Source organism: Telmatherina bonti, assembly GCF_933228915.1.
Source record: "Telmatherina bonti genome assembly, chromosome: 24".
Classification (NCBI taxonomy): Eukaryota; Metazoa; Chordata; class Actinopteri; order Atheriniformes; family Telmatherinidae; genus Telmatherina; species Telmatherina bonti.
Window position 1 is genome coordinate 19,029,201 of NC_136633.1, and position 22,341 is coordinate 19,051,541.

Below are 22,341 nucleotides of genomic sequence, written 5' to 3' on the forward strand. Positions count from 1 at the left end.
CTGCTGAGCAGGTGAGGTCTGACAGAGTCCAGACCTCACCTGTCCTCCTGCTGTACCCTCTCACTCTGTATGTCTCTGACTTTCAGATGATCACTATGACATTTCGCTAAGCAGCCGCGTCCCGTTCTCGCCTCAGACTCGCCTGTCACAGAAGATTTCACATGTCCGCTCATCCACCTGTTCTCCAGCCTTTCCATACACTTACCTGCTTCTCACTGCTCGCCTCACACAGCCCTACTCTGTACTCTCTTTGTGTAAATAAAGTTTTAAGGCAGTATGATGTGCTGTCTTATTGGAATGGACCAATCAGAGGCTGATCTTCAGTCTGGAGATGACATCATGTGTGTTTATGTTGTGTTTCTGAGTGTGTGATAGCTGGTGAACGAATGAAAGTTATTTTATTTTATGTGTAAGTGTGTGTTTTTTTTTCCGAACACATCCACGTGCCTCTGTGTGCTTTTCCCACCTGGGTCCCACCCACCTGCAGGTGACCTTCCTGCTTGATTTTGTCCAATAGGAAATTGGCTCAGACTTCGAGAGGAAGAAGGAGGAGCTTAAGGAGGTGCAGGGCTTAGCCAATCAGCTGTCAGAGGCTGGAGCCGCCAGTCTAGTGGAGCCCCGCCAACTCCAGCTCAACACACGCTGGGTTGAGGTGGAGGGCAAGTTCAAACCCTTCAAAAGACAATGTGTGAGTCCAGTAGGCACACCTGTATGCCCACCTGACCCAGACCGCTTCTTACTAACTCTCCCGTCCTACAAGCTGCTTTAACAGTTTGTCACTAAAAGCATGAACTTATGCTGTGAGGCTTTAAATAATGCAGCTGCAGGATAAAAACCATCAAATAATTCATCATTTAATACTGATTTTATTCCAACACAAAGATGCCGTTCTGCTCTAAAATCCAACTCATGTCGGAGCCGCATTTTTGCCATTTTTGACAATAAATGATGATAAATAATCATATCTGACAAAATAAACTGGAATCAGGGGACTTCAGTAAGAGATTTTCCACTTTAACATGTAGCTTACTGCTCAGTTTCCAGTTTCCTGCCTGTTAACTACGTGAAAAGAGCAACGGTACGGTTTCTCTTCTGCTTCTCAGCTTCAAAATATGTTTTCGGTTGGATTGTAAATAAATTTATCATAGAAACATTAAGCAAGTGAAAAGATTATTTTTAATAAAAATAGAATTTAAAAAATTTCAAGGCATTGTGGAAATAATATAGCGTGTTCCTGGGGATAAAGGAACATTTCCACAGTCCATGCAAAAAATCTGGCGTACAGATTATTTTATTTTTCAATTTAATTTATTATATATTTCATTTTAACTTTTTTAAGGTAGTTTGACCAAATTTACAATTTTATTTTATTAAGCTTTTATTTTTTATTGTTAATTTCAATGTTTCTTTCTACTTTATCAATATCAAATATCACCTGGCTGTAGCTCAGGTGGAAGAGCAGTCGGCTTGTAACTGGGAAGTTTGGATAAAAGCGTCTGCAAATGACTATAGAATAGAATCAAGTTTGGTTGTTTATTTCAATTTTATTAATAATTATTTTAATGAGTTGAATTTAAATGTATTTAGTTTCATTTTTTGTTTTATATCATCAGTCCTTGTTTAATATGATTTTGTTAAATTATTTCATTCAACCTTACAGGTAATTTTTCCTTTCAGTGTCAACTGAAAGCTTATGCGACAAAAACCACGTCATGTTTGGACAATCAGCAGATAATGTCAAAATTAATCAGAGACTTTAACAAGAAAAAGAAAATAAAAACCATACATATCTTGGAAATATTATATTTAATCAGAAAATGCATGTTGAAAACAAAAAGACGATAAAATAAATTTTACGTCTTTAATAGGAGAGCTGAGATGTTTCCGGAAATGTTCCCGCCTGATTTCAAATCAAATAAAATAAAAGTTCATTTAAAACAGGAAACTAGTTTCATTCCCAGAAACACTATCAGTGTTGCTTTGTTGTTTTTCTTTGCTACATTTTTGTGTGTGACGCATGAGCACATGTCTGAAGTCTCAACGATTGCTCTCTCTGGCTTTGTGTTGCGCATGCTGCCTTCCACCAACCAATCACGTTCCTGCAGTTCCCTGATCTGCCAATCGCTGACGATGTACGTACTCTGTGACATCCAGCTGCCACATTACCGTCACCTGGAAAATCGTACTTGGACTAATACACATCTGGACTGTTAGACGGCATTTCTTCAGGCACTTAAAGACTAAAAGGAAGTAGTTAGACCGTTTCCATGGTGATGCTCTGCATAGCTTTATTCATACTGGAAGACCTCAGAAATGGTTTGCAGGAACTGTCTAGAAACATCTGAGTTTATAGCTTCCAACATGTTTTTTTTTCATTATAATAAACAACATTTCAAAGATTTAGCAGCTGAAGTTGCTGGTTGTGTCGTTGTAGCTAAAGAGTAGCAGAGTTACCACGGCAACACACAGCTTTACTTTTACAGATAAAGCTTATAAACATGTCCAACTGGTCTCTGTGCCTGAACTGCTGCTTGCTGTTCATGTTTAACATGTTTAATGTCTTCAGTGGAGACGTGTATTCAGTCCAAGATGTCAGAGGAAAGTTGTGTAGATGATGAGAGTGAGATTTTTTATTCTGTTTTTAATCCTCAAGGCATCTTTGTATGTTCTGCTTTATTTTCAGGATCTGCTTCAGTTTAGAGAGTAAGTTTTGTGAAAACAGACATACATTTTTGTCAAAGAAAGTTGGATATGAAACAATCCTCTCTCATCATCAACATAAGCTTTAATCTCGTGCAACATCCAGTGACACGAACATACAGACAAGTTCCTGAAGTACAAATGAGTGGCGGTTTTAGTCAGCAGCCCACCAAGAAATGACTTCAGACATTAAAATGTCGCCTGCAAAAATGTGCACGTAGAAGAAGTTCAAGCTGATGTATAGAGAACAAAAAGACCAGTAATTATAATGATTAGGGAATAAATATGTTTAATATGAGAATAATTCTTCCCCACTGCAACTACGGGTCAGACAGAGGCAGGAATAGATGAGCTGAAGTTTTTTCTGATACATTTCATTTTGTTTTATAAATATATTCAACCATTTTAACTTTTGTATTTATACGCGTTGAGATGTGTGCATTCAGTAGTCCAGTAACTGGTGAAGAACATGTGAAATGGCACATAGTATAAATGGAAAATGTTTTAAGTTTGCCTACAAAAATAAAAAAAAAATTGTCATTATAAACATTAAAATATGCTAACAGCTAACTCTGCCCTGGTTCAATTAAATTATATAATGAATAATTAAGTTTAAAACCTGACCCAAGAAAAAATGGGAGCAAAATTTTATTTATTTGGCCCTTTCATTTTTATATAATTAGTTTTTTACCCTACAGTATGTCAGATTCAGTGTGGTGCCAATGTTATCCAGCAGGGGGCAGAAAACAAGAATCAGATTGTGAACAAACTGTTTTTTTTTTAGCTCCATAAAGTGATGTAAATGTGTCGGGTATTAAAGGGTTAAAGGGCATCTCGTCTGTGTTGACAGTAAATGTTCATTAAGAAGACGTTGCAATATGTTTGACGTCATTTTTCAGGGACATGGCTGCCTTTTAGGCTTCATAGTCCCCATAATGATTCCTACACATGTAAAGCACAGGAAATTGTGGTGTGTATCCCACTGAGACTGTATAGGTCCCAGCCGTAGCCAACATGCAGAGAAAATGGGACGTACAAATGCAGCTTATGTCACCTGATCAATACACACAGGCATCATTTTAATCACTGATGTTTAAGTTGACAGACTGGTGAAGCACCAGCATGTCTGGTGGCTTCAGGCTTAAACCATCAAGTGGCTGAGATTGAAGTCCTGGTTTCTCTGCTCTGTTTGGACGAGTCGTCAATTCCATGCTCAGCTTTAGTTTTGCATTCAGCTGGTAGCAGCCGAACAAACCAAATGATCTCACTGAGGCCAGACTCGTGTAGAAACGTGGTAGAATAGTAGAACCATGGCAAATCCATATTTATCTAAAGGTTTATCTTCAGTAAGTGGATAAAAGGGTTTCAGGTGACTCGCAGCTAAAAAAAAAGGAGCTTCAGGTCCGAGATCGGTGGGATTTGCTTCCATGTGTAGCTGCTTAGAGACCCAGCATGATGTCAGACATTTATTTATTTATTTCTGTGTGATAATATTTCTGTCTTCTTTCTGATCTGTGTGTCGTGTGGGTGTGTGTGTGTGTGTGTGAAACCAGGAGTACCTGACAGAGCTGCAGGTGTTGCTGCGTTCGGTGTCGGAAACGGACTTTAAGCTAAACTCTCCAGAATACTGGCCTGCAGCATATTATAACTTATCCCAGCAGGAGCTCTGCCTGAAGGTCAGACCGCCCCCCCCCCCCCCCCCCCCCCCCCCCCCCCCCACACACACACACACGCTGTTTACTGATTTTATCCTCAAAAGTCTTTTTTTTTCTACAGCTTAATTAAAAAAGCTTTCCACTTTCTGAACAATAAAAGCATCTTTAGTCTCTCATATTTTTGTGTATTTTTGAGTTTTTATTACAGAACTTCATGAAAAATAATTATTAATGTGATCATTTAAAAATGTGATAATGTTATATTTTACATTTTCGAATTATTTATCAAGCATTCATTTGATCATTTAATTTTGATCAGCTGTATTAGTCTTCATTATTTTTATCAGCTGTTCTGAATTCATTTTAAAACAAGATAAAAAAAAAAGATTTTCCTTCACTTTAGAAATTTAAAAAAAAATTGATATTAATATTATCAATACCATTGTTATTATTATTATTAATATTATTATTAATTATAATTCTAATGATAATAATGATGATGATGATGATAATAATAACATATCTAGGTTTTTGGAATTAATTAAATATTACACCAAATACAAATAAAATAATTACTTTTTTTAAATGATTGACAAATAATTTTCTGTTTATAATTAATTATATAATTTTATGAGAATTTTTCTTTTAATAAACAAGAAACTTTTATTTAAGAACAAACAAAAGAATTTTTCAGGCATTTATGAAATAAATCAGATTTAGAGATAATTCTCTTAAATGACCTTTAGCAGGATTTTACTGTAGATCCACATCCCAGCTGGGCTTTCTGCAGACTTAGAACAACTGCAGCATGCTCTGCTTTCTGCACATTTATCACCTGATTATTCATAAATAAATAAAATCATTTTTTTAATGACGCTACAGATTATAAAAGCAGAGCAGGTTGGAATCACATGGAGCTGTGCATCTTTTTTAATCACCACCTCCTCCTCCTCCTACACAGGAGGTGAAGGAGAACACCAAGAGACTACAAGGTCCAGTTGAGCGAGCTTTGGCTGTAAGAGAAGAGGTGGCGTCTGGCGCTCGGCCTCTGGAGGGCCAAAGAATCCGGGATACCGCCGGCCTACTCTGGACCAACTGGGAAAAACTGAATAAACTCTACCAGGAAAGACTCAAGTAAGACTGGAGGAGGGGCTGGGGGGTGGAGGTTGGTGGGGTACTAAGACGTCTAATATAGATACAATATAATATACATGTCATTGTTAAACATCTGCTGGGCTCTGTGTGTGAAGACGGTGGCAGGATTGCAACAGCAAGTGGCAGAAATTCACTTCAGATCAGGCATCTCTGGAGGAGTGGCTAATGAACGCCGAGAAGGCTTTGACGCGAGCCGAGAGCGAACCAGAAGTCTACAGGCAGCATCTCAAGGTAACATGCTGCTCATGGTTTCACATTCAGCTCCTCTCTGAGCCTCTGCCTCGTCCAACTCCTCTCTGTCTGTGTGCAGGACCTGACGGAGGCCATACCCCTCCAGGAGGTGGTGGTGGCCAGAGTGAACGTCGCAGGAGAGGAGATAAGCCAGCTGAGCACACCAGACGACGCTTTGCGCCTCAGATCACAGCTGAAATCCCTCAACGCTCGCTGGGTCGACGTATGCCAGCAGCTGAAGGAGCGCAGGAGAAGGTGGCTGTTTTTCTGCCTGCCTCTTATGAAACAAGTTAGAATCCAGTAACACTGTCGGTCTTCCTTGACTTAATAGCAGCCTTGTGCTTCTTGTGAATCATCAACAGGCCTTTAACGGACTAGAGTTCAATGACAAGCTTGTTGCCAGCAGGTGGCAGCACCGTGCAGCATCGTCTGTCCAACAGTAGAAAAAACATGCTAACAGCAGTTTAGCTTAATCGTATAAATACCAATGTTTACTTATTTGTTTCTGTGTATCCAGGACCCCCATTACAGATAGTCTTCCTGGGGTCTAGGAATAAAGCAATAATGCAAGATTACATGCATTAAATATAATTCCAACCCCTCAAATCCTCAACCCACCCCATGTCCTACATCCCACTTCATCTACAAGATTAAAACTAAAGCACATTAAAAGATTAAATTAATTATACTGAAAAATACAATTCGTAACAAGAAGCCGAAGCAGATAATTATAAAAAAGTCCACATATCCATACAGGAAGCATTACACATTGCTAATGTATTTACATGTAGTTTTAAAATCTGATTTATAACAATGAAATAACTCAATCTGATAAGTTAAAGTTTAGACATCAGGTAAAATTCTGTATACTTTTATTTACTAACTGAATGTTCCATACTTTGTTCAGGCCAATTAGACGCAACATCTCACCTAGTAACTGAATCAAGCGGTCTGCAGATTTATCTGTTGTTGAATCATGAGCGTACATTGATGATTTATCTAACATCAGAGGTAAATGATTAATAAAAATGGAAAAGAGGAATGGGCCTAAGCTGCTGCCGTGAGGAACACCACTTTCTAATGTCTAGACTGAAAAACTACCACTGAAATACACGTACTGTTATAATTAACTTTCTATCCACATGATGCCTCTGCACAGAAGCCGCAAGCATACGGTTCTTTTAATAAAAGTTTATGATCTATCAGATTGAAAGCTGCTAAAAATTTAGTACAACTGTATCAACAATTTCCCCTTGACCAATCTGAGACACCAGTCATCAGTCATTTGGGTCAGCACTGTACAGGTTGAGTGGGCCGCTACGTAGACAAAGTGATTGATGATCATGTTTGCTAGAATCTTTATATAATTGTCCAACCTGTCAAACTTTATAACCAGTATCTAATCCAGTGTCAGCAAATTAGTTAAGCTAGTCCTTCATCTCTCCAAAGCTAAGATTAGCATTTCCTTTCTGACAGCATAGCAAGTATCTAATCCAGTATAACACCAGTCTAGTGAAGCGAGTTCTTAGCTTCTCCAATACCATCCACTAGCCTGTTTATTTTCAGAAACATGTACAGTATTTTCCACAGAATTCAGACTGTATACGCTAAAACATGTTAGGAGGAATGTTACACATGATTGTTATGTAATGCTAATTTCTCCTTTTATACTCTCAATCATACCCCGTGGTCCTGTCAGCCACTGCGGGAGCTTTTTGTCTAATTAGATCTACCTAAATACAAAGCGAACGCAGCATGCCATGTGCTAATGTACCAGTGCAAGATGCGTTTCCATAGTAAATCCATACTTTCATTCTGCAGGTCTGCTGAGGCACGAACAGCAGCTGCTGAAGTGCAAGAGGACATGGGCTCAATGCTGAGTTGGTTGGATAAGGCAGAGGGGGTCCTGGCTATCCCTCTGCAGCCTGCAGAGCCACAGCACATCAGAGATACTCTGAGCAAAGTCCAGGTACCATCAAACACAACACATAGGACTAGTGTGGGACTGCTACGCAGATCTTCGCAGACTAAGACTTGGGTTGTTAAATAGATGAACTCACCAAAGATCAACAAACTCCCAGTTAGCCCATCATCACATCACAGAGCTAACAGAGACAAGCAGCTATAGACTCACAGTCAGCTGAGCATCACCAGTCAACCCAACATGTTTCTGTACAGAACTCAGCCCAGTTAAAACCAGGAACTGAAAACCTACAGGACAGTGTGATCATAAATAATGATGAGGGGGCTAAGTAAAACCAGTAAAACTATCTAAACGCTTATGAATAAAAGAAAAGGTCATATGGAAGGAAGTATGAGAGGATTCCTACTGTAATACGAGTTAGGCAATACAATCAGGTCAATGACAAAAGAATTCTCACTAAAACTGTTTCTATTGATTATCACTTTAATTAAATAACTTGTGCTTTTATCTTCTTAGAATGAACTTTTTTTTATTTACATACCTTTAAAACGACTTGTAGAGGGGGGCTGTTTAAAGCTTTTCATGGTCGGCTCAGTAGGTAAAAGCTGCTGCAGCTGCTGATGGCAGCAGAGCAGAACGGGATTGTAGCAGATCCAGCGCTTCCGATGGAAATTGAAAAGGTTCAGGATTATTGGGCTTTTTTATGGGTAAAAGGGTCGGAACAATAAAAAAGGTTCAGAATAATAAAAGACTTACTTTCATATTAAATGTGTCCTTAATGAAAATACAACTGATTGGATCATTTTACCTCGCTCCCATGTAAACATGTCAGTAAAATGTCAACATCTGATCAGACTGATTTCAATTGAATAGATTAAGTTTTTGTCTGGTGAGGCCACTGGATTCTCTCACAGATGAAAATATATTTGTTTTGAAGAATTTTGCCCATTGATGTCCACCGTATATTTATATTCTATACCTACCGTTGCCACTAGATGTCAGTAATTGTAAGTAATTCTTTCACACTGTACCTTTAAATTCAGTAGTTAGAAAATTGAAAATAATAAATATAATCAAGATATCAAATTTTTCTAAACTTAATCAGCTTAAAAGAGTCTATTTTTCTATGTTTAAGTAGAGATTAATGTGTGTGTGTGTGTGTGTGTGTGTGTGTGTGTGTGTGTGTGTGTGTGTGTGTGTGTGTGTGTGTGTGTGTGTGTGTGTGTGTGTGTGTACTGGTCAATGTCAGGCTCGTGTGGAGGAGCTTCCTGCGAAGAAGGCAGCCATGGAGGATCTGAACCTGAAACATAAACAGATGACCATTCCTGCTGACAAAGAGAAAGACATCAGGATCATAAACACCCGCTGGTCTCAGGTCAGCTGCTTCCACTCTCAAAACCACATCTACGCAGATGACACGCATGTTTATTTTCCAATGTCAGCGTGAGACCAAGGCGCTGTGCAGGAGATTAATGATTAGATGTGCCAAAACTTTTGTCAGTTAAATAAAAACAAATTGAGGTGATCGTCTTTGGAGCCAAAACGATTAAAGGTCACCACAGAGCTTTATTCTATACGCCTGAAAACCAGCAACCAGGCCAGAAAATCTGGGTGTAGTAATGCACGCAGACCTAAAAAACAAACTAAACTGATGCTTAAGTCCTCACTGGGACTAAGTCCAGTTCTGAGGTTTTTACACTGGCTGCCGGTCTGGCAGAAGGCAGATTTTAAAGGTCTATAAAGCCCTGAATGGTTCAGGAACCAGAATTAATAAGTGACTGCTTGACCGATTATGAACCTGGCAGACCTCTCATGTCATCTGGATCTGGCCTTTTATCAGTTTTCCAGAGTCAGAACCAGACCAGGAGGAGCTGCATTCAGCTTCTATGCTCCACATGTCTGGAAGAAACTCCCAGAAAGCCTCAGATCAGGTGAAACATCTAGTTAAAGACCCTCCTGGTCTCAGCTGCATTTCACTAGTTTTTTTGTTTTTTTAAAGTCAAAATCTTTCTTTAAGCTGGAATTTTTACATGTGATCATGTTTCAGTAGTTTTTATCTGATGTCCTCCTTCTTCATTTATCTTTTGTTTGTTTGTAAATTATGCTTCTTAATTTCTAATGTTTCGGTGTCTCCAGCTGTGTTCCAATCTGCTAATGAAAACTGCTGATGATTTTTCTAAACTACATTTAGAAAACTTAAGTATCTCCAAAATATTAAAAAACCTCTCCATAGGTGGTTTTTGGTTGATGTAGAAGTCCCCAAAGTATCCCAAAGTGCAATTGAAACCCTTTTTTGCATCGCTGGGCATGATGTGAGGGGGTCACGTGACCAGTTCATTCTAATTAAAGATGACGTGGTATCCATGGATGAAAGAGAAGACGGAAACCTTTCTACAAATAACTAAAGAGAAAAATGTAGCCTCCATCCTTGATAGCAGACAACAGAGAAATGCAGAGTTTTATAAAGAAATTAGAAAGAGAAATGAGAGAGAAGGGCTTCAAAAAGCCGTAGAAAATCCTCCCCAGTTGGTGGAAAACCCTGAAACAAAATGGCTTTGTATCCACTTGGATCACAATCTTCCTGAAAGTGGACGAGATGTTACCAGAACGACGGCTTATACGCTGAACACCGTTCAGTGGAAACATCTGAAAGCCATAACTATTCTAGAAACTTTGCTTTTATTTCATGCAAAACTGGCAACGCAGCACATTGAATCACCCAGTTATGAAGTGTGCCATATTAATAAAATTGCCTTGCCTGAGCAGAAGGCCAATATCAATATTATTAACTGCCATAGACTTACAATCATAAAGCAACAAGCTGACGTCAGTGTCTGAAAGTATTCTGTAGATGTCTACAATGTTGCACAACATGTAAGCAGACAATGTATTTGATGTTACCTGCTGGCACAGCCAGGTTTATTTGTAGAGAGCGTTTCATGTAGAAGACAAGTCAAAGTGCTTCACATAAAAGATTAAACCATGACAGCAGGGTGCAGAGGCAAGATGAAACGGCAGACATAACACCAAGGGATAAGAAGAAAGAGATGAAACAGAACCAGAACAAGCTACTACAGAGAAACGGACAACGCAGTGCAGACAGACGTCAGCAAGACATGCATCATCATCATCATCATCATCATCATCATATTCATCATCTTCATCGTCTTTATCATCATCATCATCATCATCATCATTATTATTTATCATCATCATCATCTTTCTCAATTATCATCATTATTATTTGTAATTATCATTGTTATTATTTATCATAATCATCATCTTTATCATCATCATTAATTATAATCATCATTATTAATTATCATCATTATCATCATTATTTATCATCATCATCGTCATCATCATTAATTATCATCATCATCATTATTTATCATCATCATCATCATCATCATTAATTATCATAATCATCTTTATCATCATCATTAATTATCGTCATCATCTTTATCATCATCATCATTATTTATCATCATCATCGTTATTATTTATCATCATCATCATCATCATTGTCCATCCATCCATCCTTACTTCATCCATTCTCCATTCATCCAGCCATTCTTCATTCATTCATTCATCCATCATCCATCCATCCAGTTGGAGACTGGATCTGAAAGAACCCGGGTCTGGATCAGACCAGAGTTTCAGGAGCAGAAGAACTAAATTGATGGTTTAAACTCTCAGGACAGACAGAAACTCCACCCTGCAGATCTTGGAGGTCTCGGTGGCTCGTATAGGGTCAGCAGATCAGATCTGTGTTCCAGACCAGAGCCATTCAGAACCAGCCGCAACATTTTAAAACCATTACAGAGTTCAGAACCACAGTTACGATCCTGTTTTCCTTTTTTTGCGAAGACACGAGCAGCAGCGCCTGGATTAGTTCCTGTTCCAGGTCTGTTCGGGTGGAGAAAGGCTGCTTTGGTTCCGGCTTTAACACGGATGTTAAAGTTTAGAGTCCAAAATGAGTCGTAAAAACAAAACCAGGCATAAAACCTAAACCCCCATCATGTAGCCATAGAGCAGAGACGACAGCATTGTAGCAGTTTATCATCACACCCAGGATATGTACAAAATGTTCTAAACGTTTCTAAATGGTCTCCTTTCAGGTGTCCAAGGCTCTGCCTGAGCGTCAGCTGGAGATTGAGGGTCTCCTGAAGGAGCTTTTGAAGCTTCAGGGTCAGCTGGAGGACCTGCACATCTGGGCATCCAACACCAGAACCAAGCTGGAGCAAAGTCCTGAGGAGCCTCCGGCTGGCGTGAGACACACACCTTCCATCGCTTACAAAGCTTTATGGCTGTGACACGACAGCGCAGGCTGGTGAAACCAGACATGTAGCTGACTGCGACTCTGTTTGCTGCGGCAGCTCTGGGAGGAGGTGCAAGCCAAGCGGCCCGAAGTGGAGCTGGTCCTGGAGCGAGCCAGTCAGCTGTACAAGGAAATTCCTCCTGGCCAAGTGGACAATGTAAACTACTGCGACATCAGCTCTGTTTAAATATCCCACCAAGCTTGGATTAAGTTCTTTACACACATGTTGTACTGAACTTTCTCAGCTGTGTTGCTGTCATCATCTGTGCATGTTGATCTGAGCCTGTGTTGTCATGAATGACTGCACGCGTGTGTGTGTGTGTGTGTGTGTGTTGCAGGTGAAGTATGTTAAACTGAGAGAAGACTGGATGGTGATTCTGGAGCTGCTGCGGCAGCATCAGGAGAGGATGGAAGCTCTGCTGAAGGCCAGAAAAGCCAGTAGGATGTTCTGTTTTTCACTAGACCAACAGATTCCCTTTTTAATCCAAATGTTTTTGTGTATTTTAGGTTGTGATGTCATCAAATGAAGTTATATTTACAACCAGGTTAGTATTTCTGACTGTTTTAAACCTTCTTCCAGATGAAGCTCTGACAGGAAGTTCCCAGCCTGAATCTGCAGCGCTGGCTCAGTTCAACAAGTCCTGGGCTGAGCTGACGGACTGGCTCACCATGCTGGATAACATGGTGCAAAACAGGCGGGTGGTGGTGGCCGACCTGGACGACATCAACGAAAACATATGCCAGCTCAAGGTCAGGACCCCGGAGCCCGGTTCCTACTGGCTTTTTTTTGTTTGTTTGTTTTTAAGCTTAAATGTTTTACATTTAACCAAGAAATTAAAAAATATATTATGATTCAGCTGCTGATGTGAAAGTGTTCATTACAGGTGTCACTGATGAAGGAAATACAGTCCAATCGGTCGTACTTAATCCATTTATTTTTCCACTTCTTCCTTTTCAGTGCCCTGACTTCTGGTGGCAATTCATCGGGCCATGTTTATGAAAATCACAACAAACTGTGAAAGTTTACCTAAATGAGAAAATCCCAGCCCTCTTCAGAGGCCTATAAGTTAGCCAAATATTCATGTAGGAATTTTAATCAGATTTTAAATATGTTGGTATTAAATATTAAATGGTATTAGATATTAAATATGAATAATAAAATTAAAACTTTCTGTCTGAAAAGGCTTTTTGATATCTCTCAACACGTCTTATTTAGCGAATAACTGATGGAAAAGTAGCTCATGTCTTCTGTAAAACAAGGCTGCGTCGTCACGGCAACATTGGCGAGCAGCTTCAGTTCTGCGTGTCACATTGGAGTCATGTATATACCACCCAGAAATTGTCACACAAAGGGAAACATTTCTTTCACACAACTCCTTATTGATGAAGATTGTCCCTTTGTTTGATGTGCGCGTGTGTGTGCGTGTGTGCGTGTGTGTGTGTGTGTGTGTGTGTGAGTTCACATAATTTTGTACATGGGGGCATTTCTGCGTATCCTGTCTCACAGCCTTAAAAAATAACCCCAGACATTTTCTGGCTTGCTTTGCCGTCTCTTGTTTTCAGGCATCGCTGCAGGAACTGGACCAGCGTCGCCCCCTGCTGGAGAAACAAGTTACAGCAGCACAAAACCTGAAGAACAAAACCAGCAACCAGGAGACGCGCAACGCTATTACTGAACGCAGTAAGCTGCTAATACACACATAAACACACACCTGGCTTAACCTCGCACAAACACTGCTTCGTAGCTGCACATTAAGTTCCAGTTCAGGTCTGATCCAGATCCCAGTCAAACTTCCACCATGACCTGTGGAAACGTTAAATATTCATGCTTGTTTTGAAAGTTTCCTGTCTTTCTTTCCCAGTTGACAGGCTTCAGACTCACTGGGAGGACTCTCAGACCAAACTCTCTGACAGGACGAAGCAGCTTCTCAATATGCTGCAGGACTCCACCAACTGGTTAGACGCCAAAAAGGAGGCGGATCACGTCATCAAGCAGGCCAGCGACAGGCTGGAGTCATGGCAGGAGATTACATATACTGTGGACGCTCTGAAGAAGCAGCACGCCGATCTGAGGGTGAGCTGGACATCTGTTCACTGTCTGAAATGTCTGAAAACTCCCACAACTATACTGTACTGGTGTCTAGATGATACTACCTACAACATACACTCAGCTTTTCCACCTTACATGAGATGTACAGACAGCTCCCAGGCACAGACTTTCCTGTTGTTTCTTATTTCTCCAGCTCTTTATGAATGAGCTGAAGCAGTGGCATGAGCATGTGGCTGAAACCAAAGCACTGGCCAACAAGCTGCTGACGCTGTACGCCAACGATGACACACACAAGGTCACCCAGGTCAACGACAACATGCTGGCAACGTGGATGCACATCAACCAACGGTAGGCGTGCAGTCGTGTCATGCTATGCAGGAGATAAATCACTTCACGGCACACAGGGACCAGGTCTGTGGAACTGGAAAGACCTTATGTCAAAACGCTGGTTACTCTGACCACACACAGACAGCACAGCTGGATTATCCAGTGGAAATCTGCCAGCATATGTGTGTATATACGGACAAGGCATCAGTGTCATAAGAAACGCTTACAAACTATAATCCCAGCTCCGATACGTTAGCATGCTGTGTAAAATGTAAATAAACCAGAACGCAATGAATCATTAATCTCATATTTTATTTCCAGTAAAAGATAAACATCATACCTGCTGATGAAATTGAGACTTTTGATCATTTCATGGAAAATACGAGCTGATTGTGAATCTGATGCGGCAACACACATGTAAACAGCTGGAACAGGAGCACCAAAAGGCTGGAAAAGTAACATCTGGAGGACCTTTTGGCCACTAATCAGGTTATTTATTAACAGGTCAGTAACATGAATGGGTATAAAAGGAGCATTTCAGAGGCAGAGTCTCTCAGGTGGAAAGATGGACAGAGCTTTACCAGTCTGAGACAAACTGGAATCTAAACATTGCGGAACAATTTCAGAAAAATGTATAAAAAATGTCTGAAAAGATTCAGAGAATCGGGTCGAATCTTAAGGAATCTCTGTGCGCAGGTGACACTTGTGATTTTCAGGCAGGATTCTACTAAATTACTGCATTGACAATGCTCCTCCAGTTGTTTTTTGATTTGCACCTAACATCTGAGAGACTCTACCTCTCTGAAATGCTCCTTTAAGTGAACACCTAAACTCATTGGGTCCACTTAGATGTGTTGCTGCCATCAGATTCACAGTAAGCTCAGATTTCCCTGAAATTATCAAATGTCCCAGCTTCATCATCTGATATGTTGTTTATGTTCTACTGGGAGGAAAACTTGGGCCGATGAGATTTGGAACCAGTGAGATAGAAAGGTCTGGCATCGCGGCCCTGCCATGTGGGATTCCTGAGCTCTGTATGACATCTGTATGCAGCGTTGCGGACAGAGAGACGGCCATCGAAGCTGCTCTGAAGCTGCTGCAGCAGTTCTACCTAGACCTGGAGAAGTTCCTGAACTGGCTGACTGAAGCTGAGACGACCTGCAATGTGTTAATAGACACCACTAACAAGGAGCGGCTGCAGGATCAGTCTGAGGCCACCAGGGGTCTGCTGGCTCAATGGGAGGTGAGACCGCCCCTTTTAGGGATTCCCAACTCACACAAGCTTTAAACACACAAAGTATCATACATCATGTTTCTAAGATGTATGTCATTTTAAGGTAAAAATGTTGTTGTTTCCCATCTGATGCTTGTCTTCTGCCCCCTGGTGGATACTTTTTGCACTACAATAATTCTGACGAGAATTTTCTTCTGGGGTCGGGTTTAGCAGCAAGGCTTTAACGGGACACTCTGTTTCCTGTTTACATATTTTATGTGTTCTAAACATAGACTGTATATAAAGAGGTGGACGGAGCCTCTGTGACATCACCCATAGGTTTCTGAAAAGCTGAATTGAAGCACGGTGGGCGGTTCCTACCATCGCCATCTTGGCAGCGTCATGCGTGTTGTCTCGCCCGGAAAAATACAAATATGGGCAAAGAGGTGGAGCTGAGAGGGCAGCCGTGAGCGTCATGGGGGATGACTTACATTGAGTGAACTCCGAGCTTTCTGTAGCTAAAAGCTAACCGAGCTAACCCCGAGATAACGGGAGCTAACTAGCTAACGGAGGTAAGCGGGCTAAAGCTAAGTCACGTTGTTAACCGGCTAAAAATCACGGTTGTTTTACGTTCTTCTTACTTGAAGTGGGAGATCGGTACCAAAAGGACACGCCCCTAAATATGCCAAACTTCGAGATTAAAGTACTTTTAAACGGGCGAGTTAGAAAAAAATTCACTCCCCCCATAGTTGTCATGAAGGTAAACCTGACCTATAAACCGAAAATGGATTTTTGAACCAGGCTGTGTAAACATGTTTATTTCTGCTGTGAAGTTGGTCTTTTTAACATGGGAGTCTATGGGGATTTGCTCTGTTTTGCAGCCAGCCCCTAGTAGATGAACGGGGAACTGAAGTTTTATGCACTTCCGCATAGGCTTCACTTTTGACTGCCGGAGGTTGCTGCTTGGTTCTAAACGCACAATGTTTGCTGGATATTAGCCTTTTGTCATTTCCATGATCGAGGGGTCCCAGTGGTCCCAGTGGTCCCTCCTCCACTCTGCTGGAAAGAACACTTGCTGCGGTGGGTTGAATCAGGCGGCATCTCCTGTACAGCCAGACTCTTCCTGGACTCTCTGGTCCGGCTGGTATGGCAGTAATGTTGACATGGTAACATAGAGACATCTGATTGGTTGGGTCCATGCTTGCCAAACAAATGCTTGATGCCCCCCCTCCATTGACATGGTGGGTGTTGAATAGTTGTCTCTGTTCTTTGAAAGGAACAAACTGTGATCCTCAGCCCTCAACTTCCACCCACACAAGCTTTGTGCATAGATGTGTGTGTGGACATGCTAACATAAGGCCAGCAGCTAACAGACACAGCATCTGCTGTTTCTATGTCCTCCATCTAACTGTCCCAGACACCCTGAGGCTGCCGCTCCCGGAGTTTCCATCAGAGAAGCAGGAAACGATCCTGATTAGCTTTGATTTTCATCTGTCATCTAGTTTAGAGGTTCAGCGGTAAAGGATGCTTCGCAGGAGGGTCTACTACATTCAGGTTGGATATAAAAGATTTGTGTGCTTTGCTAGTTGTGTGAACAAGTCAAACTTCTTTACCAGCAAAGTTCATTTGGATATTTCCCTGCATGTGTTGTTGTGGAGCAACTCTTGTAGAACTTTCCCACCTTCTGAGAGGCGGACGAAGGCATTTAGCGTACGGGAACGGGCTTCCAGAAAGGCAGAATTACAGAGCTGGATTTGGTTTGAAGCTGCGACTAAAGCTGTGGTGGTTGCAGACATCTCAGAACGACTGGATCGCAGAAAATCTGAGCTGCGCCCACCAAACGTTCCTCATACATGCCGGATGTTTTAACGACTGATCAGCTTCTGAGCCATGAAACCCACATGCTTCCTAACAGAACAAACTGCTCTGCTCTTGTGTTTTCTTGCCGTCTGGATGGAATCAGGACCTCCAGGCAGAGGTTGACAACCACACAGAGATGTATCACTCCCTGGATGAGAACGGCCAGAGGATCCTGACATCTCTGGGGGACTCCGGGGACAGCGCCTTGCTGCAGAGACGACTGGACAACATGAGCCAGCGCTGGAACGACTTGCGCAACAAGACCCTCAGCATGAGGTGAGACAGCCATATGGTCCAGACAGCAGGAGTCGGTGTGACTTCTGCATGAGGAGGAGAAAAAAAGCTCTTGTTTTGGTGTTTCAGGTCCTACCTGGATTCGGAGACAGCCCCATGGAAGAGGCTCCACATGTCGCTGCAGGAACTGTTAAACTGGCTGAGGCTTAAAGGTCAACAGCTGGAGCAGGAGCAGCCTGTAGGGGGCGACGTTCCTGCAGTGCAGATACAGCTGGACACACACAGAGTATGAATATAATCAATAACACTTGTTTTCTCCTCTGGATTGCCAATTTATTCAACCTCTGATGTAGAATCACTTTGTGTTTTCTCATTTTGGTCAAAACAAGTGGAAACAGTGAAAAAGACTAAAAAGTTCCGTACAGAGAAACAGTGTCCAACAAAGTTGGTACGCTGTGCAAAATGTAAATTAAATCAGCATTAAATGACTTATGAATTTGACTAACTGCTCAGTGGAAGATAAGTAACCAACGACGATTTTATCAGACGATAAAACTGAGACGTTTTATCATTTGATTGAAAATATTAATCTGATGCAGACACGTGTAAAATTTGGAACAGGAGCAACAAATGGTTGGAAAAGTATCTGGTACAAATCAGAAAGAGCTGGAGAAGTATTTGGTGAGCGATTGTAAGGATATGCACTGAATAATGCAGATAATGATGCCTGAAGATCACACGTGTCCCCTCGCGCACAGAGATTCCTCCATTCTCTGCATTTTTTTATATTATACACTATAAATGGTGGGATCTTTAAAATCTTCATAATTTTACATTTTACGTATTTTTACTCCTCCAGATGTTACTTTTCCAGCCTGTTGTTGCTGCTGCATCAGATTGATCTATTCTATAAAATGATAAAATGTCTGTCTTCTGATGCTATTTTTTTATCTTGTACTAAGAATAAAATATAAGCTGATAAATCATGAAAATGTTGTATTCTGTGTATATTTACATTTTTCATAATTTATATGGAATCAGGGTTGAATATTTTTCCTTGCAAAGTAGCTGCATTTCTCTTTGTAATATACTGATTATAGAGAAGAGTAATTGTTCCCTTAAACCACTTTAAATATCAGCTGGAATACTTAAAACTTGTTATATCTGGTCTGCAGGCAGAAAATGTCAGATTTAAGATTTTTAATAGCTTTTATCTGTTTGATAAGTTACCGTGTCTGACAGCAGAGCGTATCATTGTGTTTTAACAGAGAAGTGACGCAAGCTTGTTTGCATTCACAGGGCTTCAAGAAGGACTTGAGAGCGAAGGAGCCAGTTGTGACCAAAGCTCTGGATGACGTGTCCATCTTCCTGTGCGAACTGCCTCCAGACTCACCGTCACCTGGTCAGAGAGGTAACGCACATCGTTCTTTCCAGCTTCCAGCTTTTCTTTGATGGCTCTCTGTGCTTGATGAGCTCAGAATAAAACCGCTGGAAGCAGCTGGGGTTTTTGTGGGAGCCTGTTGTACCACATAAACACATAAACGGTGCGTTTGGATCAAACCTTTCAGCTGCGGATTGAATGTTGAGCAGCTGAGTCTAAACTGCAGCCCTTTATCTGCAGACACACAGCTGGAGAGGTTTGACATCACTCTAGAAAACACGTCTGGAGGACGTGCAGGTGACTGCAGGTGTCCAGGTCTTTCACACTTCTCTTTATCCACCCAGACCAAATTACCTAGACAGCTGCTCACTAGGGGGCACTATTCCCCAAAGAAGGAAGGGAAAGCAAGAATAAGAAGACGATCCAGCTCAGTGATTGGTCAGGACTGAAAATAACAAAAGTAAACAACAGAGAAACAATAAATGGATCCAGTCTGGTTTCTGAATTTCCTTCAGCTTTTAAATCTGATCCAGTTTTTACCAGAATGTGACCAGCATGAGGAGCAGTAGAGGCAGTCACGTGTCCTCTTTGCCGATCAAAATCACTTCCAATCTGTGCTTCACTGAAGGCTTTTTCCTTTCATACTGCCAGCGAACTGAACCAGAGTTCACTTGCAAGTTAACAGAACCACTTGGGTTTCTGGTGGATAAGCGTTCACTTCTTAGGTCCGCACCAGAGTTTGAATGCTTGTTCACAGAAAGTGAACTAATAGCTCCATGGTGAATAGTTCCTAAAGACAGACAGACAGATAATGTATTGCTCCATCTCCATTCTGTGCTATTTATGATTTCAACAGGAATCTCTGTATGCACGGGACAAAGCAGAAGGTTTTCCCACTACCCAGATGTTTGCAGATGTTAAAAGAAAATCTGAATGACAAATAATCTTTCTCGCAGCTGAATGATTAATTCCTTTTCTTGAATCTTCACCAGATGGATAGACAGCAACAGTTTTTTGTCTGTCATGTCACCTGACTGAAACTCCAAACCAGCAAGCTGCTGAACCGCTGCTTTATTGATGTGTTCACAGTTGTTGATGGTTAATCTGATCATTAATCAAGTGAAGTGATGAACAGGACCTAAGGTGTAATGTGAGTAATGTCCACAATCAGTGGCTCTCTGCTTCTAGCTTTTGTTCAGGACATAATAGGCTGATGTGAAAGGCCTTGTCCTTCATCTGTGGTTCTGTTTGGAGTATTTTAAGACCTGATGAAGCCCAGATGATTCATTAAAAAAGAAAGAGAATTTCTTTTTCATATCACTCCACAGGCTGTAAAAATTGACTCATTTCACTTCATCTAAAATGAAAAAATAACGAAGGAGCGATGAAAGAATAAGTATTGAACCAAGCTACGAAAATAATTAGCTGTATTTCAATCACACATGAAAGTGCACAAAACCTGAATATCACCATGAAAGACTGCTAATGGAAACACCTGTATTTAAAACAAACCTCTTAAATATTTTAGAACGTTTTCAGGCTCTGATGAGCTGGTTTTTCAGACGTGTCCATATAGACATACATGGCAAAGTGTAATGGAAACAGTCACCAGACATGACGTAGAGGATCATGTGACCAGTTCATTTCATTTCATAAAAATGATGCGGTATGTACGAACAGAGGAGGAGACGGAAAGTTTTCTTTTGTTTGTTTGGTTTTTTTTTTTTTACAAATAATTAACTCACTGGCTGCCAAAGACGTCTTCTCACGTAGTTTATACTTTTATAATTTCAGTATCTGGAAAGCCGATTTGGCCAGGCGCATCAGATGTTTCCCTCCATCAGCTTATAGAGTCATGGAGCCATTTTCTAATGTTTTCCAGTAACTGACAACAGGAAATCAGAAAGAAAGAGGTCTTTCTTCCAGGAGAGGACATCCCACTGTGTCCAGGCTGAGGTCAGGCTCTGCAATGCTCAGAGAAACTATAAAAAGCTTCTTCTGCCTCCTAAATGTGGAAAGTTCATCCTGTCACAGTAAGAAGGAAGGAAAAAGACTGTGGGGGGGGGGGCTTGGTTGGAACTGTTGCCCAGATTCTTCTCCCACTGCGAAGAGCATTACTACACAGTTTAGGTCTGAAACAATCCAACAATGTCCTGCTGACAGATAAGACCAAAGTGATGTTAAAGCCAAAAGCCCCGCATCATGTGTCGGGCACGGTGGTGGAAGGACAATCATTTGGACTTTTTTATAGTGAGATGCAGTTGTTAAAGTGTGATAAATCAGTTCAGTAGAGATGTGGTTTCATAGAGCCCCAATTCCAAAAGGCTTCAGATGAAAGTTATCCAAAATGCAGACGGAACCGGGTCGTGTTTATTTTGTAGCTTCACTTCCTTTTAGCAACTGTCTTTGAATATCTGGGAAGTGAGGAAACCTTTTGCCTTGGTCCTGTGCATACAGATTCCTCCTTAAAAAAAAAAAACAAAAAAAAACAACAACCCATTGGGTTCTTGTTTAAAATATGAAATAAAACAATGCAGATGGGATATGTTGATGTGTAGCAACTTATGGCCTCACCTGTTTTTTGTAAACTATCTGTAAACATCTGGGAACTTAGGTGACCCTCTGCCTTGTTCCCGTGCATACAGAGATTCCGCCTGATTCTAATATTAATAAATTTTATTTATAATACACAATCTAAATAACATCTCAAAGTGCTGCAGGTTAAAGGAAGAATAAAACACACAAGTTCATAAATAAGTAAAATGCACAAAATGGTGTAAAATCCTTCTTAAATAAAGGTTTTCAGGTGCTTTTTAAATGACTTCACTGTCTGTGGAACTCTCACATTTTTCAGGCAGAGCATTCCACAGCGGTGGAGTCGTAGTCTGAAATCACCTGATGCTCTGCATCTTGTCATGATATTATACACAGTGGATAGTGGGGTCATCAAAGTCTTTACAAATTGACCTGTTCCCAGTTAAACCAGTCATGTTACTGACCTGTTCCCAGTTAAACCAGTCATGTTACTGACCTGTTCCCAGTTAAACCAGTCATGTTACTGATCTGTTCCCAGTTAAACCAGTCATGTTACTGACCTGTTCCCAGTTAAACCAGTCATGTTACTGACCTGTTCCCAGTTAAACCAGTCATGTTACTGACCTGTTGCCAGTTAAACCAGTCATGTTACTGACCTGTTGCCAGTTAAACCAGTCATGTTACTGACCTGTTCCCAGTTAAACCAGTCATGTTACTGACCTGTTCCCAGTTAAACCAGTCATGTTACTGACCTG

The 22,341-nt window shown here is 40.9% G+C and overlaps 1 protein-coding gene across 5 annotated transcripts in view; it reads left to right on the plus strand.

Annotated features, from left to right (window-relative positions):
- The window catches only part of dmd (dystrophin), a 243,822-nt gene that overhangs the window by 172,284 nt on the left and 49,197 nt on the right, over positions 1–22,341 (plus strand). For 4 of the 5 annotated variants that reach the window (XM_079264012.1, XM_079264016.1, XM_079264013.1 and 1 more), the window contains 18 exons: positions 518–688; positions 4,254–4,376; positions 5,317–5,489; positions 5,606–5,741; positions 5,821–5,996; positions 7,563–7,710; positions 8,915–9,040; positions 11,787–11,936; positions 12,045–12,143; positions 12,325–12,424; positions 12,567–12,736; positions 13,550–13,667; positions 13,849–14,060; positions 14,230–14,384; positions 15,417–15,606; positions 17,540–17,712; positions 17,800–17,956; positions 18,970–19,081. In XM_079264012.1, coding sequence (XP_079120138.1) covers positions 518–688; positions 4,254–4,376; positions 5,317–5,489; positions 5,606–5,741; positions 5,821–5,996; positions 7,563–7,710; positions 8,915–9,040; positions 11,787–11,936; positions 12,045–12,143; positions 12,325–12,424; positions 12,567–12,736; positions 13,550–13,667; positions 13,849–14,060; positions 14,230–14,384; positions 15,417–15,606; positions 17,540–17,712; positions 17,800–17,956; positions 18,970–19,081 — 2,689 coding nt within the window. Of the gene's footprint in view, positions 1–517; positions 689–4,253; positions 4,377–5,316; positions 5,490–5,605; positions 5,742–5,820; positions 5,997–7,562; positions 7,711–8,914; positions 9,041–11,786; positions 11,937–12,044; positions 12,144–12,324; positions 12,425–12,566; positions 12,737–13,549; positions 13,668–13,848; positions 14,061–14,229; positions 14,385–15,416; positions 15,607–16,992; positions 17,131–17,539; positions 17,713–17,799; positions 17,957–18,969; positions 19,082–22,341 lie in introns of those variants that run through there. The other variant, XM_079264015.1, reaches the window with a different exon arrangement.